The 12,600-nt window shown below is 38.2% G+C and overlaps 2 protein-coding genes across 2 annotated transcripts; both read left to right on the forward strand.

The window, feature by feature from the left end:
• Positions 1-4,312: 4,312 nt before the first annotated feature.
• LOC114552718 (protein FAM98B) lies at positions 4,313-9,062 on the forward strand. The gene is made up of 8 exons (XM_028573729.1): positions 4,313-4,497; positions 4,759-4,865; positions 6,735-6,860; positions 6,990-7,240; positions 7,339-7,419; positions 7,509-7,625; positions 8,124-8,270; positions 8,561-9,062. The coding sequence occupies exons 1-8, from the start codon at positions 4,454-4,456 to the stop codon at positions 8,723-8,725; spliced, it is 1,038 nt and encodes a 345-aa protein (XP_028429530.1). The 5' UTR covers positions 4,313-4,453; the 3' UTR covers positions 8,726-9,062.
• Positions 9,063-9,813: 751 nt separating this feature from the next.
• Positions 9,814-12,519, forward strand: chchd2 (coiled-coil-helix-coiled-coil-helix domain containing 2). Its single transcript, XM_028573523.1, has 4 exons — positions 9,814-10,018; positions 10,612-10,870; positions 11,465-11,666; positions 12,120-12,519. Exons 1-4 carry the CDS (start codon positions 9,969-9,971, stop codon positions 12,128-12,130), a joined length of 522 nt encoding a protein of 173 aa, XP_028429324.1. The 5' UTR covers positions 9,814-9,968; the 3' UTR covers positions 12,131-12,519.
• Positions 12,520-12,600: the final 81 nt, after the last annotated feature.

Raw genomic sequence — 12,600 nt, forward strand, 5'->3', positions numbered from 1 at the left:
AGAAGAATGTATATTATTGGAATAGAATTAATAGATTAGTGTATATCACTTCAATGTTAAATAATAATAATAATAATAATAATAATAATGATGTATACTTTATTAATCCCGCAAGGGGAAATTACGTTTTCACTCTGTTGTTATTATACACATTACACACAGGCCTGAATTACACATGCTCAGTACCTCAGAACCTTGGGGGTTCGGTGCCTTGCTCAAGAGGACTTTGGCAGTGCCCAGGAAGTGAACTTTTGGTCCATATGGGGATTTCGACCAACAACTCTCCGGTTCCCAACCCAACTCCCTACTGACTGAGCTACTGCCACCCCTTAAGGCCAATAATATGATCTCATATTTTATTTGTTGATTTTGTATTAATAATCTGAATCTATGTAACAATAACTAAATGTAACAAATACATGTAGTAGAATAAGTACAGTATTTCAGTCAGACATGTAGTGGAGTAATAGCATTAAGTAGCAGAACATGGAATTACTTAAGTAAAGTACAAGTAGCCTACAGAGTACAGAGTACATGTACTCAGTTACTTTCCACCACTGGATTTGAGGTGATAAAATTCATTAAATATTACTTTATTCAAGATATTTAGTTTCACACATCTTTCCACAAATTACTGCCTCAAAAAACACCATAGCATTGAACCAAAAGATCTCTGGTGTAATCCAAAAGAACAAGATAGTACATCCTAACACTCTGTTTCAATATCTCATGCTTCCCCTGAATCATTAAACAGCTTAATTATACTGTTGGTCATTCATATGTGCCCTATCCTGTCTATTTGTTCTCTACGCACGTCTTAAAAACAAAGTGCACCAATTTTGTTACCACTTGACAATAGAGGTGGGTAATGTGACAATATGTGTAGTGAGATGATGTACATTTTAGTGAGAGAGTTAGTGTAACTGTTTCATGTAAATATTGGATTTTGACATGATTTTTGCATCAGTGTAATGAAGTACTTTGATCTGTCAGCATTTAATTAGCATATATTTCCCCATGAACAGTTCCTCAATGGACATTCCAGAAAATTGATCATATATTCATCTGCACTGCACATATAACCAAAAAAATGTTTTGGATGCCTAGAATGTACTATAATCAGGCCAACGTGATATTTTGGAGTACAGCAGTGAGGAGATCACTGTTTCAGTAATCCATCCACCCAACAAGTGCTCAACAAGTCCACCATAAAGGGAGTGTCTGCCTGCTTTGTCTGGCTGCTTTCCAGAGGTTAAAGGTCAGCCCCTGCAAGGTTTGATGGAGCAGGGGGGGCAGTGTCAGGGGAATAAAAGACGCAGCATCCTGACGCATGGCAGGGCTTTTGTTGTTGAGGGGCGGCACAGCTTCTGTACATATGGCAGCAGGGACCGAGCAAACGCAGGAGGCTTGACGTACACCGCCACTGTATTCTTTGTTCCTGTTCAGTTTACAGGCTGCTGATGGAGGGGCTTGTTGCCGTAAATGTGACACATGTGGTCAAGCAGTGCTCACAGAGGAGGGGAGACAACACATTCAGACAAAGCTAATGAAGCACATGTGTTTGTCTGTCTGAGCGTGTGTCCATACAGTCATATGTCAGAGGTATGGGAACCGTTTTATTAGGAAACACTCACAAATGATGAATAACAACTGCTTTCACTACTTATTACAGTAACAATGGCATCTTCTTCTACTGAGTTCTACCACAGAGGGCTCTCCTACTTTGCTCTAACAGCGATGGTACCATTTAAGTCCAACTTGTTCTGCTGTAAGAGCTTCTTCTTCATCAGCAACACCTGCGATAGGTCAAATGATGCCCTATGAGTAAAGGAAAGGGCACAAACATATTCCAGATACTGATCGTAATGAAGATGAAGGAATAATGTAGCAGAAGCAAAACATGGTGAGTGACTTTATATATTATGATTTTATTAGTCAGGAAAGATCACCTCAACTAAATAAGGCCCCCAAATAATTAGGTCCATCAATGGCCAGAGGATGGAAGCTGATGTAAATACATCCACAGAGTGAGAATAAGTCAAGATGGGTTTGCGTTAATGTATCAAAAGTGAAAGACGCCATTGTGCAGAATTATAGTATTATTGGATTTTATTAGAACTGAAGCATTAACATGCAAGCAGCATTTTAATGTTGTTTAAGGTGGAGCTAACAACTTTATTCAGTGCTTCATCATGTTGTCAAGTCGTGTTGTAAAGTAAAAATTACAATATTTCCCCTTGAAATGTAGTGGCTTTGAAGTATTAAATAGCATAAAATATAAATACTCAAGTAGTACAAATACCACAAAAATTGCACTTAGTTGCAGTAGTTGAGTAAATGTAGCCTACTTAGTTTTACTTTCCACATTTGAGGGCCAGTTGTAACCAATATAAGTAATATTTTATGATTAGTTAACATAACTCCAGCCTATCACAGGCCCGCTAGTGGCTCCTGGTGGACAAACATGTGAAACACATCACTTAGTTCCCTTCCAGGAGAGTTTCAGTGTGAAATACCCTATATAATCATCCTATCACCCCTTTAAATGAAGAGAGGAAGTTTCTAGTCAGACAAGAAGAGGTTGAGGGAGAGTCAAAGAAAAGTATTATGTGAGGAGTAGAGGACAATTACTACTATATCTGGACAGTTTGCAGCTATAGAAAATAATTTTAAACCTTTCTTTAAATCTCCTACTTGCAGAATCAGTGACATCTTTGAAATCACTTCTGAATTATCTTTTTAAAGTATTTTTTTTATTAATTTATTATTCCAGCACAGTGTTTAATTTCCAACATGTCTTACCTGTGTTATTATTATTGCTTTTATCTGATATTATTGTTGGGTACTTTTTTGCATTTAGTTTTTCTATTATTTTAAAACACGTTGAAACTTTGTTTTGAAAAGTGCTGTATAAATAAAGTTTATAATTAGGGTGCGGCTATTTGCACCCCTGGTACAATTATCAGTATGCTATTTGTACCCTGGTGCAATTAGAAGTGTATGCTATTAGCACCCCTGGGACAATTAGCAGTGTATGCTATTTGTACCCTGGTGCAATTAGAAGTGCTATTCGTACCCTGGTGCAATTAGAAATGAATGCTATTAGTACCCCGCCGGTGCACACAGCAATGTGTTCTATTAATACCCCGTCTGGTACAAATATCAATGTATGCTATTTGCACCCCTGTGCATTTACAGTACCTTGGCATATATTTACACACAGTTATCCATACTACTCATGTATTACACCTTTTTGGAATATTATCGCTCTCACATTTTTACCCTAACCATAACCAATCCCACTCCTCTTGCCTAAACCTAACCAACCCAACCAGAGCAGGCATATTCATGAGTCTTCCCCTACCACCCTGCAAAAAAAAATAAATCGCCTGACGATGACTTGCGCAATTGCATGCAAATTATCCAATCCAAATTTTTAAAAAATAAGATCATCACACTAACGAATCGATCTCCAAACTCCCATGCCAAAGGCAAGCGTACTAACCACTCACCCCCGCGCGCTCACCCCAGTAAGCGCTTTAACCACTCACTTAGGAAATCTTACAGATTGTTGGACAACTCTTTACCACTTGATTGGTTTCTTGAAGCCTCGGTTGCTAGGTATCCGTACTGTATACAAAAAATAGGTACTAACTAACAGACTAACAGTTGTATGCTTTCACTGAAGACAGAAAGCGCAACTATAGTATCCATTTTCCGCTAGAAATTAAATTGTTATAAACTTTAGAGACTAAACTTTCCTAATATGCCAGTGAACGTCCGCCATGATTTCGGTGCACCCGAGCAACTTGTTTTTGTTGTTACGTCACAGGGTGTGAATAGCTCAGCTGTGTGGCCGAGGCTATTCGTACCGGGGGTGCAAATAGACACTCCGTTATTATTTTTACTTTACTCAGAATTTAAATCTAAAATATGGAAATGGCTTAAGATTACAGTATCAGATGATAATTTATATTGTGTACTACCAATTTTCCCTTTTCATTTAATTTAAATTTCCTGTTTGTAGTTTATAACCTCATTTAATTATTTTTGTTTAAATTGTTTGTTTTACTTTTTTTTAAATAGATGGCATGTAGGCTACATTTTTCTATAAAGCCCATTTTCTTTTAATTTGTATATACTTTTTTTCTACATGTTCTGTTTAATTTTTTGTTATTTTACTATTTAGTTGAAATGTTTTAGTTTTACATTCTTCTAGTTTTATTGCTCACTGCTGCGTGAATTATTATTATTATTATATTGAATTATTAAAGAAGCACTACCCACGCCGGCCAGCAGGTGGCGGTATGTGACCTTCCATTAAACACTGTAAAAAGAGGAAGCACAATTTATAAACAACACGCTTGAACTTTGATGAGTTGGGTAACGTTAGAGTTGACTTAACGTTTCTGTAACAGAGTTATATTATTAGTTGTTTACCATAATAGTGACAATGGAGAGGGGCTTAGGGACGGTTTCGGCCATCAAAGCTTTAGGGTGAGTAACGTTTAACTGCTTCCTTGTTTGCTGCGTAGTCAGATAACGTTAGTTTCATTTGTTTTACAGCCATATAACCCGTGTAAAGCTAACGTTAATGTTTGGTACAGTATAATACAAGTTAGCGATTATATAAGCCCTTCATTCTCTGTGTGTAAACATGTGTCATTTCGTATCAACATTTCTGGTCTTTCCAGTATATTAGGACACTTGCCGACCTGCAGCAGGTAAATTCACCTGTCGTCTTTACTTCCTGCTCAGGTACCCGGGCGGCTGCTGCCTCACACGGTGTCAATGTGATGAACTTCCCTGTCCGCTGCTCACTTGGCTGACTGCACAGCTGAGGACTCTCTGTCCAGAGCTACAAGGTTTTTATTATTAACACCCGTCTGTGGTGCAGCGTGTCCTCTATGGTGTTGGATGCAGTAAACACCTTTTAAAGGTCCCATGACATGGTGCTTTTTGGATGCTTTTATATAGACCTTAGTGGTCCCCTAATACTGTATCTGAAGTCTCTTCCCCGAAATTCAGCCTTGGTGCAGAATTACAGCCAGTAGAGCCAGTCCCACAATGAGCTTTCCTTAGGATGTGCCATTTCTGTGTCTGTATTGAGGAGGAGAGAGGGGGGGGCAAGGTGGAGGGTGGGGGTGTGGTCTTGACCAAATGCCACTTTGCTTCTTTGCAAGCCATGTCTCTCTTAGCCTGGTTTTACACCAGACCCTTCTCAGTTGTAACTGAGAGGACATTGGAAATGGGTTTGAATGGGCTCTTCGCCAGACTGACTTGCAGAGCAAATCTCAAATTTGCCGGAAGTTCGTCAGGGTTTACCCAGGTTATGTCTCATGGGTGGGCCAAATTCTCTGGGCGGGCAAAGCAGAGAAAGGGGAGGTAACGTTGCTCCTTATTGCATTAGCTGACGCTAAAAGTGACTTACAATTGCTATATAATCAGAGGTTAAGTTGGGTCACTAGGGGTTAAGTGTCTTGCTCAGGGACATATTGGTTGATGGATTCTCACAGTGGGAATTGAACCTGGATCTCCCACACCAAAGGCATTTGTCATATCCACTGTGCCATCTCCACCCTCTTATGACCTTATAAGGAGCAACATTCCAGATCGGCCCATCTGAGCTTTCATTTTCTCAAAGGCAGAGCAGGATACCCAGGGCTCGGTTTAGACCTATCGCCATTTCTAGCCACTGGGGAACCATAGGCAGGCTGGGGGAACGCATATTAATATTAAAAAGTGAAATTTTCATGCCATGGGACCTTTAAGTCATCAGGTGGTGGTTTTTCTAACTGTGCATTAATACAGTAATATCCAGATCTGGTTAGTTTTTTTTAAATAAACCGCCTGACGATGACCTGAGATCTATTACAGCGTTTAACATTTAAAAACAAACTGAACACCTTTAGAGTAGTAGTTCGTAGTGGTTTAATATTGTATTTTTTCGCCTATTGTTAATGTAGAATAAGTTAGACCTTTATTTATCCTGTAGGAAGTTTTTGTGCCAGAGATGCTCAGTATAAATAACTTAATAGATATAATGTACAAACTATGCATACATTCATGGTAAAATGAAAAAGATTTAAAGGTCAAGCAATTAAGGATTTTTAAGGCCGATACTAATATTTCTAAATTAAATAATTCTGATAATATTTCGGCAGATAGTAATTTCTGTTGATGTTGTTGTTTTTTACAAGAACACATAACAGACAATTTTTGTTATAAGGATCCCTAAATCTTCCCCAATATATATACTAAGTGGGGGATTTTAGAGTCGATAAACTCTAAAATAAAGTCAGTGTGTTCTCGTGGACAAAGTCTATAACGTACTTTGTCCACATTTTGAAACAGCCTCAAACATGTATTTGACACATTTCTGTATTGCATTGTCTTTTGACTTATTGGCCAACATGTACTTTACATCGACACTAATGTATCTTCAATAAGCTAACATCAGCTGATGTATCAATCTACCTCTAATAGAAAATATATATATATGTAGAAAAAAATATACATACGTTAGACAAAGAAAGATGTAAATTACTAATGGTAGTACAATGCATGAATGAAAGTGCAGAATGCTGTGTTCTATATTATACTGTACAGAACAGTTGTTTTATTTTGTTTATGGTATTCTGTACTTGTTACTTATTGCTGCATGCATTATACATACAGAAACTTGTTGTAATGTGCTGTATAAATAAAACAGCCCTGTCTTCCCTTTTTTTCAGACTCAAAGATGACCGGTGACGTCTTGCTGGTGGGAGAGTTGAGGACTTTACTGTCAAACATGTTGTCTCCCCTCACAGCGCTGACCTCAGAGCTGCTGGGGCCGTCCATCCTGAACAAAGTCACTGGTGAGATATAATAGGAGTCTGGTGGGTTCTGCTGTAGAGTTGTGTATTTAAGGTAATAACAGATACATTTCCTGCCCAACTTTTGAAATGGTGGGTGTAACATCTTAAAATGATTGTTCAATTCTTTAGAGTCCCTTGTATCAGAATTACAAGCTGCTCTAATAATGAAGCATAAGGAATTGCATCCTGAGGAGAAGACGACAGGAGAGGAGTCTGAAAAAGAGCAGCGAGTTGAAGAACTCACTGAGTTTTGTGAGGAGTATCCAGATGATGATGATGAAAAAGACAGAAGGAAGGCAGAGATGCAGGCAGAATTGATATTACTGATGCACGCACTTGACATGGATGCCTCCTCTCAAATTACAGATGTGTTGAGTGAGGTAAGTCTCATATAAGAGAAACTGAGATGTGTAAAAGTCATGACTACAAACTGAGAAGCACGGAAAGGATTTTTTTTTTTTATATTATCTGAATGCAGGTGAAGTCGAGGCTTGCTCGTCTACCATGTGGAGAGATGACAAACCCTCTTCTTAACACCAGCCTCAGCTCAGAGCAGTGGGTATGTTGCCAGGGCTGTTACCAGTTTATTACACATCATATTGAACTCTAATGTTAGCATTTCAACCTTATTGTCTTTCTTTTTCTCAGGTGCAAGTTAAAAAGATCAATCAAGTTCTGTCAGAGGATTATCAGTGTCGGCGACAAATGATGATCAAACGCTTTCAGGTTACACTAGAGTCATTTGCATGGGGAGAAAAACAAAAGGTAGGCATGTTAAATCACTGCATCTGTTAGAACTTACTCACTTTAAGAATAGCCATACCAAAATGTGGATTATTTGGTTGTTGGTTGGGCTTCATTGAGTGTCTTCTGCCCTCACGATATGTGTGGATGCACAGCTATGTAGCGAGCTACACTTCTATTCTACACACGCTAAACACATTGCTTAATTTCCTGATGAATGAAATTTCATAGCAATCTGTATGATAGTCTTAATTTAGTTTTATATAGTTAAATGGACCAAAGTGGTGGACAGACCTTGCCTTACACAGAGCCATGCCACCAGTGTGGCTAAAAAATGACTTTAAAGATTAATCCATTATTCAAATTTACTGCATTTCTGTCAATTGACTAATCCACTACTCGTTTCAGCTCTTGTGAAAATATTCCTTTTGCTGCGGCAGGTTATCTGGGGGACAACCAGCATCAGTGTGCATCACGATAACAACAAACATCCCAGTTCAATAAGTCCTTTATTTACAGGAGCGCAGTGAAGTGCTGGCCACAGTGCCTCCTCTTTCATCCCTCATCGGCTCCTGCCGAGTCTCCCCGTCTCTTCTGATCGCCATCAGAGAGGATCAGTCCTTCATTGAGCCAATCATGGCTGGAAAAAGCACCCCTGTCTACAAGGTACAACCGTAAACAGTTATAAACCCTGCCTGTGATTCTGAATGAAGACATTTCAAGTTCAAGTTACTTTATTGTGCAATTTGTTGTGCAGCAGATAGTATAGTACAAATCACACACAATTGCACGCGCAATACAGAGGTTGCCTACCTTGCAGACATAGTTAAAAACAATAAAAAAAAAAAACGTAAACAATCAATAAATAGTAAGTCAATAAGTTATCTATGGTTCTTTATAGAATTATTTCTACTTCAGAATACAGATGGCCTCACATTCTTCTTTGGTCTCACTAGATGTTGATGGGCAGCGTACCAGACAGAGGAGGACGACCAGGGGAAATTGAGCCACCTATGCCAGTGTGGGAAAATCGAAGAGCGAAAGGCCACGGATCAGGGCGAGGAGGTGGTCACCATCAACGTAGATTTTCAGATAAAAAGAAGAAAGGGAAAAAAGAGTAATTTGTCATTCTCTTACTGCTTAATTTGAAAAATATTTTTTTTATTATTTAAATCTTTATTATGAAATACAATATGGCTGTGGAACGCTACATATGATATAATTTTATAGTTAGAAAGGTTTGCTTAATTCTTAGTTATAGTTTGTACGTATAAATACATGGCTGTTTTCTTTTTTTTAAATAATGTAGCTTTTCATTGCTATAATGTACTGGTATGTGACCAGATACTTTTGTTGAGAAACATAATGATAAAAATGATTTGATTTTTGTATGTGTTGGCTTTGCATGTTTATATATAGAATTGTTTACTAAAGAATAATAAACCTATTAAACACAAATGTATTGTAATTTTGTGTACTGTATTGTGCAGTGTTGGTAATGCTTTTATGCTTAAGACAACCAAGCAATTGCCATTTAATGTTGCTCTCATTTCTAGTGAGAAAACACTGATGTAGACTAAATTGCTAATTTGTTTTACTTCATTATTGGAAATGCTGAAAAACTGTAATGTTGGCAGTAATTCAGAGGTCTAAAACCAGGCAACCCCTAAATGACAATTAAGTGACTGATTCACCCAGCACAATGTAAGCTATATATTTTTTTTTACACATGTAATACTCAATATAATTTACATAATAACAATAAGGATCTGAAAGAATACAATTAGAGTTTATAGATAGATATAGATAGAATTAAAAATTCTGTTATAAAATGGTCAGGATTTACTCTAAAAAGCCGCCTACAGTTCACCTTTCTTAAAAATATGCCATAACTGTTAAACAAAATGAAAGAGACTGTTATTATCATTGTTGTTAATATTATAGGTACATCCATGAGACTGAATAAAATACTGTTAATGTTAAGATTTACAGTCTATGGGTACAACACATGGATGTAGGTACAACACATAGGTGTATATATCTATGGGTACAACGCATGGGGAGACTTTTGAGGTTACACCAGTTAAAAAAAAAGATTACAATTTAGTTTAGGCTAAACAAGATTAAGAAAGTCCAGTCAATAAGTTACATAATATATACTTACCTGTAACTGACGAAAGCATCCCTGTTTCCATCATACCGGAAATTACCCGAGAGACATATGATGTAACACACAGAAAGTTCCGGACTATCGTTCGTACTTACGGCAGAGACGAGAGCGTTTACTAAAGGTCGACATTTCATCAAGGTGTCGCGTCTGTTTTTATCAGGGAGCAAATTTACACATATCCTAATAATTTAAAAATGCCGAGAGGAAGCAGAAGCCGGACATCCAGGATGGCCCCTCCAGCCAGGTGACATTAGATATCCAACATTTGATACAAGTTGTTATAACAGTAGCTGCTAGCAACTTTAGCTAATGCTAGCTAGTGTTAGTCAGGGCCATTGCCTAAGATTAGCAGCTAGAACTAAATTATATGATTATTTTGTCAATCTAAATGTTTTCCTATTGTACTAGGAAACTGGTGTTTGCTTAAGCCATTGATAAAAGTAATGCAGGTCACAGTGTATAATCTGCATTATTGTCTTTTAATGTTTTATGGCATCACAACGTAAAAATTAAACATTTTAAAAATGTGTGGATTACATAAAACTACAGGCAGCTAGGATCAGTTTCCCTTTAACCTGCAGCTAATTTAAGACTTGTCTAACCATTGCCCTAATGAAGGTCTAAAGACAGAAAGTGTGGCTTTTTAACTAAATATGTGAATTTGTCCTTGTACTTGCTTTTCTCAAGAGTTTGTTTTTGGCCTTCTTGAAACTTAGCATTGGCAGTTATTTCAAAACTAAGTCAAACTAATTTCTAAAGACTGATACCAGCACTTACAGGTTGTGTCAGTTGTTGATTGTGTTGGGATTGCTCTTTTAAATTACTTTCTCTCTACAGCCGGGCTCCACCATCACCACCCCCTATGGCCAGGGCTGCTCCTCCTCCCTCCTATGCCCCGGCTCCAATGCATGCTCCTCCATCTGCTGTGGGTGCTCCAGCTGCAGCACCCAGGCAGCCAGGTATGTTTGCCCAGATGGCGACTACAGCCGCTGGAGTGGCAGTGGGCTCTGCAGTAGGACACACGATCGGCCATGCCATGACTGGAGGCTTCGGTGGTGGACACTCAGAGCCTGCCAAGCCAGACGTCACATACCAGGTAAATAAACTTTTGTTTAGCCGGTATTAAGACTGAAATAGCCTCAGGGCAGATTAGTGTGTCTGACATGTGGTAGGTAGCGGTACCAAAAAAACAGGTGTGTTTGGGAGTTGGTGGTGGAGGAGGCAAAGTAGTATTGAAACAACAAACCTCACTCATACGATGTAAGCTCGTAGGCTACCAACTCATCTCGGTAAAAGTCTTATAACTGAACCGCGTACATAATCATACTATTGCCTTTACATGGGTATATCCACCTAAAGTTGAATCTAATATCCACATCGGTTGTTAATGTTTTTGTGTGCTGATTGATTCCACTTTGCGCTCTTTCTTGCCTGTCATTTTGATCAAAAGAGAGATGTAAAGCTTAGCTATAGGTCATATATCTTGGCATGTGAGACGTCTTCAAACATTTTGACACTTACATGACATATCGCCATGTTAGGCATTTCCAAATTGTAATAGTAAATGTATTACAATTTTCTGGTACTATTGTGTTGCAATTTGAAACCAACAAAAAATCAAGAAATTTTCAAAGTACCATGCGTACGGTAGATGTGTGAAGGATCCCATCCTCTGTCTTGTGTCTTTCAGGAGCCGTACCAGGCTCAGCCGTACCAGGCTCAGCCCATGTACCAGCAGCAGCCACAGTCCATGTACCAGCAGGAGGCGCCTCAGCAGCAGCAGGCCTGCTCCTATGAGCTTAAACAGTTCATTGAGTGTGCCCAAAACCAGAGCGACTATAAACTCTGTGAGGGCTTCAGTGAGGTGCTGAAACAGTGCAAGTCCTCTAATGGTGAGTGAAAGTGAGGAGTTGTATGAAATTAGATTGCGTATGGATTTATAGCATGCTAGGTGTGTGTGGCCGTCTTGAACTGCTAATGTAATTGTAGCATTATCATTTTTGTTTTGAAAGACTCACACTCTAATGTCATAATAGATGTATACATTGTCTCTGCAGTCTTTGCTGTAGTGTTTATACTTGATTTAACATTGCCAAATAAGGAGGCTTTGCATAAGTACTGAGTCTTCCAGACGTCATAGCCAAATGATAGCACAGTCATGGATCTGTGGTGTTGCAATACACCGTGCGGCCATAGGGAGGCGTAGTTTTAAAAGCTTTCTGAATGCTTCATATAACCAGATTTTCTTTTCTTTTACTCTAGGATTTTTAAATTTGCCAAATCAATTAATATCAATGATGGGGAGAATGAAAATGTATCTAATTGAACTTTTCTTTTCTCCACAGGTATGTTATGAGATGACAAAAACCTGGAGAGTGAAGAGCACACAAACTGAATTAAGCAACCATGCTGAATGAATACTAAGAGGGTGTTAATTCACAAGGGATGAATAAACATGCTTTATTTTGACAGTTGATTATCATCAGACAGCGTCATTGTGCTCATTCTCAGGAAAGTGCTGCTGCAGAGTTAGTAATAATAGTAAATAATGTTTATATATTTTGCTGCATGTTGATTTCAGTTGTCAGTGTTTTTCATTAGCTTTAGTGCTTTTAATTTAAATAGATGAACAACATTTGTAGATCATGATAACTTGTAACACCACCAGTTTCCACCTTCTGGATTATGGATGTCCGCAGTTTGTTTGGGTTTCAAAATAATAAAGCACCCGAATCTTAAAAACAATGTGTGATGTGATGATTTATTTCACTGGACTTTATAAAATAAAAAAATCTCTTTTTACATTCAGTTTCTTTAATTATTTGC

Source organism: Perca flavescens, chromosome 3, assembly GCF_004354835.1.
Source record: "Perca flavescens isolate YP-PL-M2 chromosome 3, PFLA_1.0, whole genome shotgun sequence".
In the NCBI taxonomy this organism is placed as follows: domain Eukaryota; kingdom Metazoa; phylum Chordata; class Actinopteri; order Perciformes; family Percidae; genus Perca; species Perca flavescens.

Excerpts from the sequence above, each read along its gene's own strand:
- LOC114552718 (XM_028573729.1), top strand. The coding sequence starts at position 4,454 with ATGGAGAGGGGCTTAGGGACGGTTTCGGCCATCAAAGCTTTAGG. Across the intron at positions 6,861-6,989 it reads CATCCTGAACAAAGTCACTG|AGTCCCTTGTATCAGAATTA; the intron begins GTGAGATATAAT and ends TCAATTCTTTAG. Across the intron at positions 7,420-7,508 it reads GCCTCAGCTCAGAGCAGTGG|GTGCAAGTTAAAAAGATCAA; the intron begins GTATGTTGCCAG and ends TCTTTTTCTCAG.
- chchd2 (XM_028573523.1), top strand. The coding sequence starts at position 9,969 with ATGCCGAGAGGAAGCAGAAGCCGGACATCCAGGATGGCCCCTCCAGCC. Across the intron at positions 10,019-10,611 it reads AGGATGGCCCCTCCAGCCAG|CCGGGCTCCACCATCACCAC; the intron begins GTGACATTAGAT and ends TTCTCTCTACAG. Across the intron at positions 10,871-11,464 it reads AGCCAGACGTCACATACCAG|GAGCCGTACCAGGCTCAGCC; the intron begins GTAAATAAACTT and ends TGTGTCTTTCAG.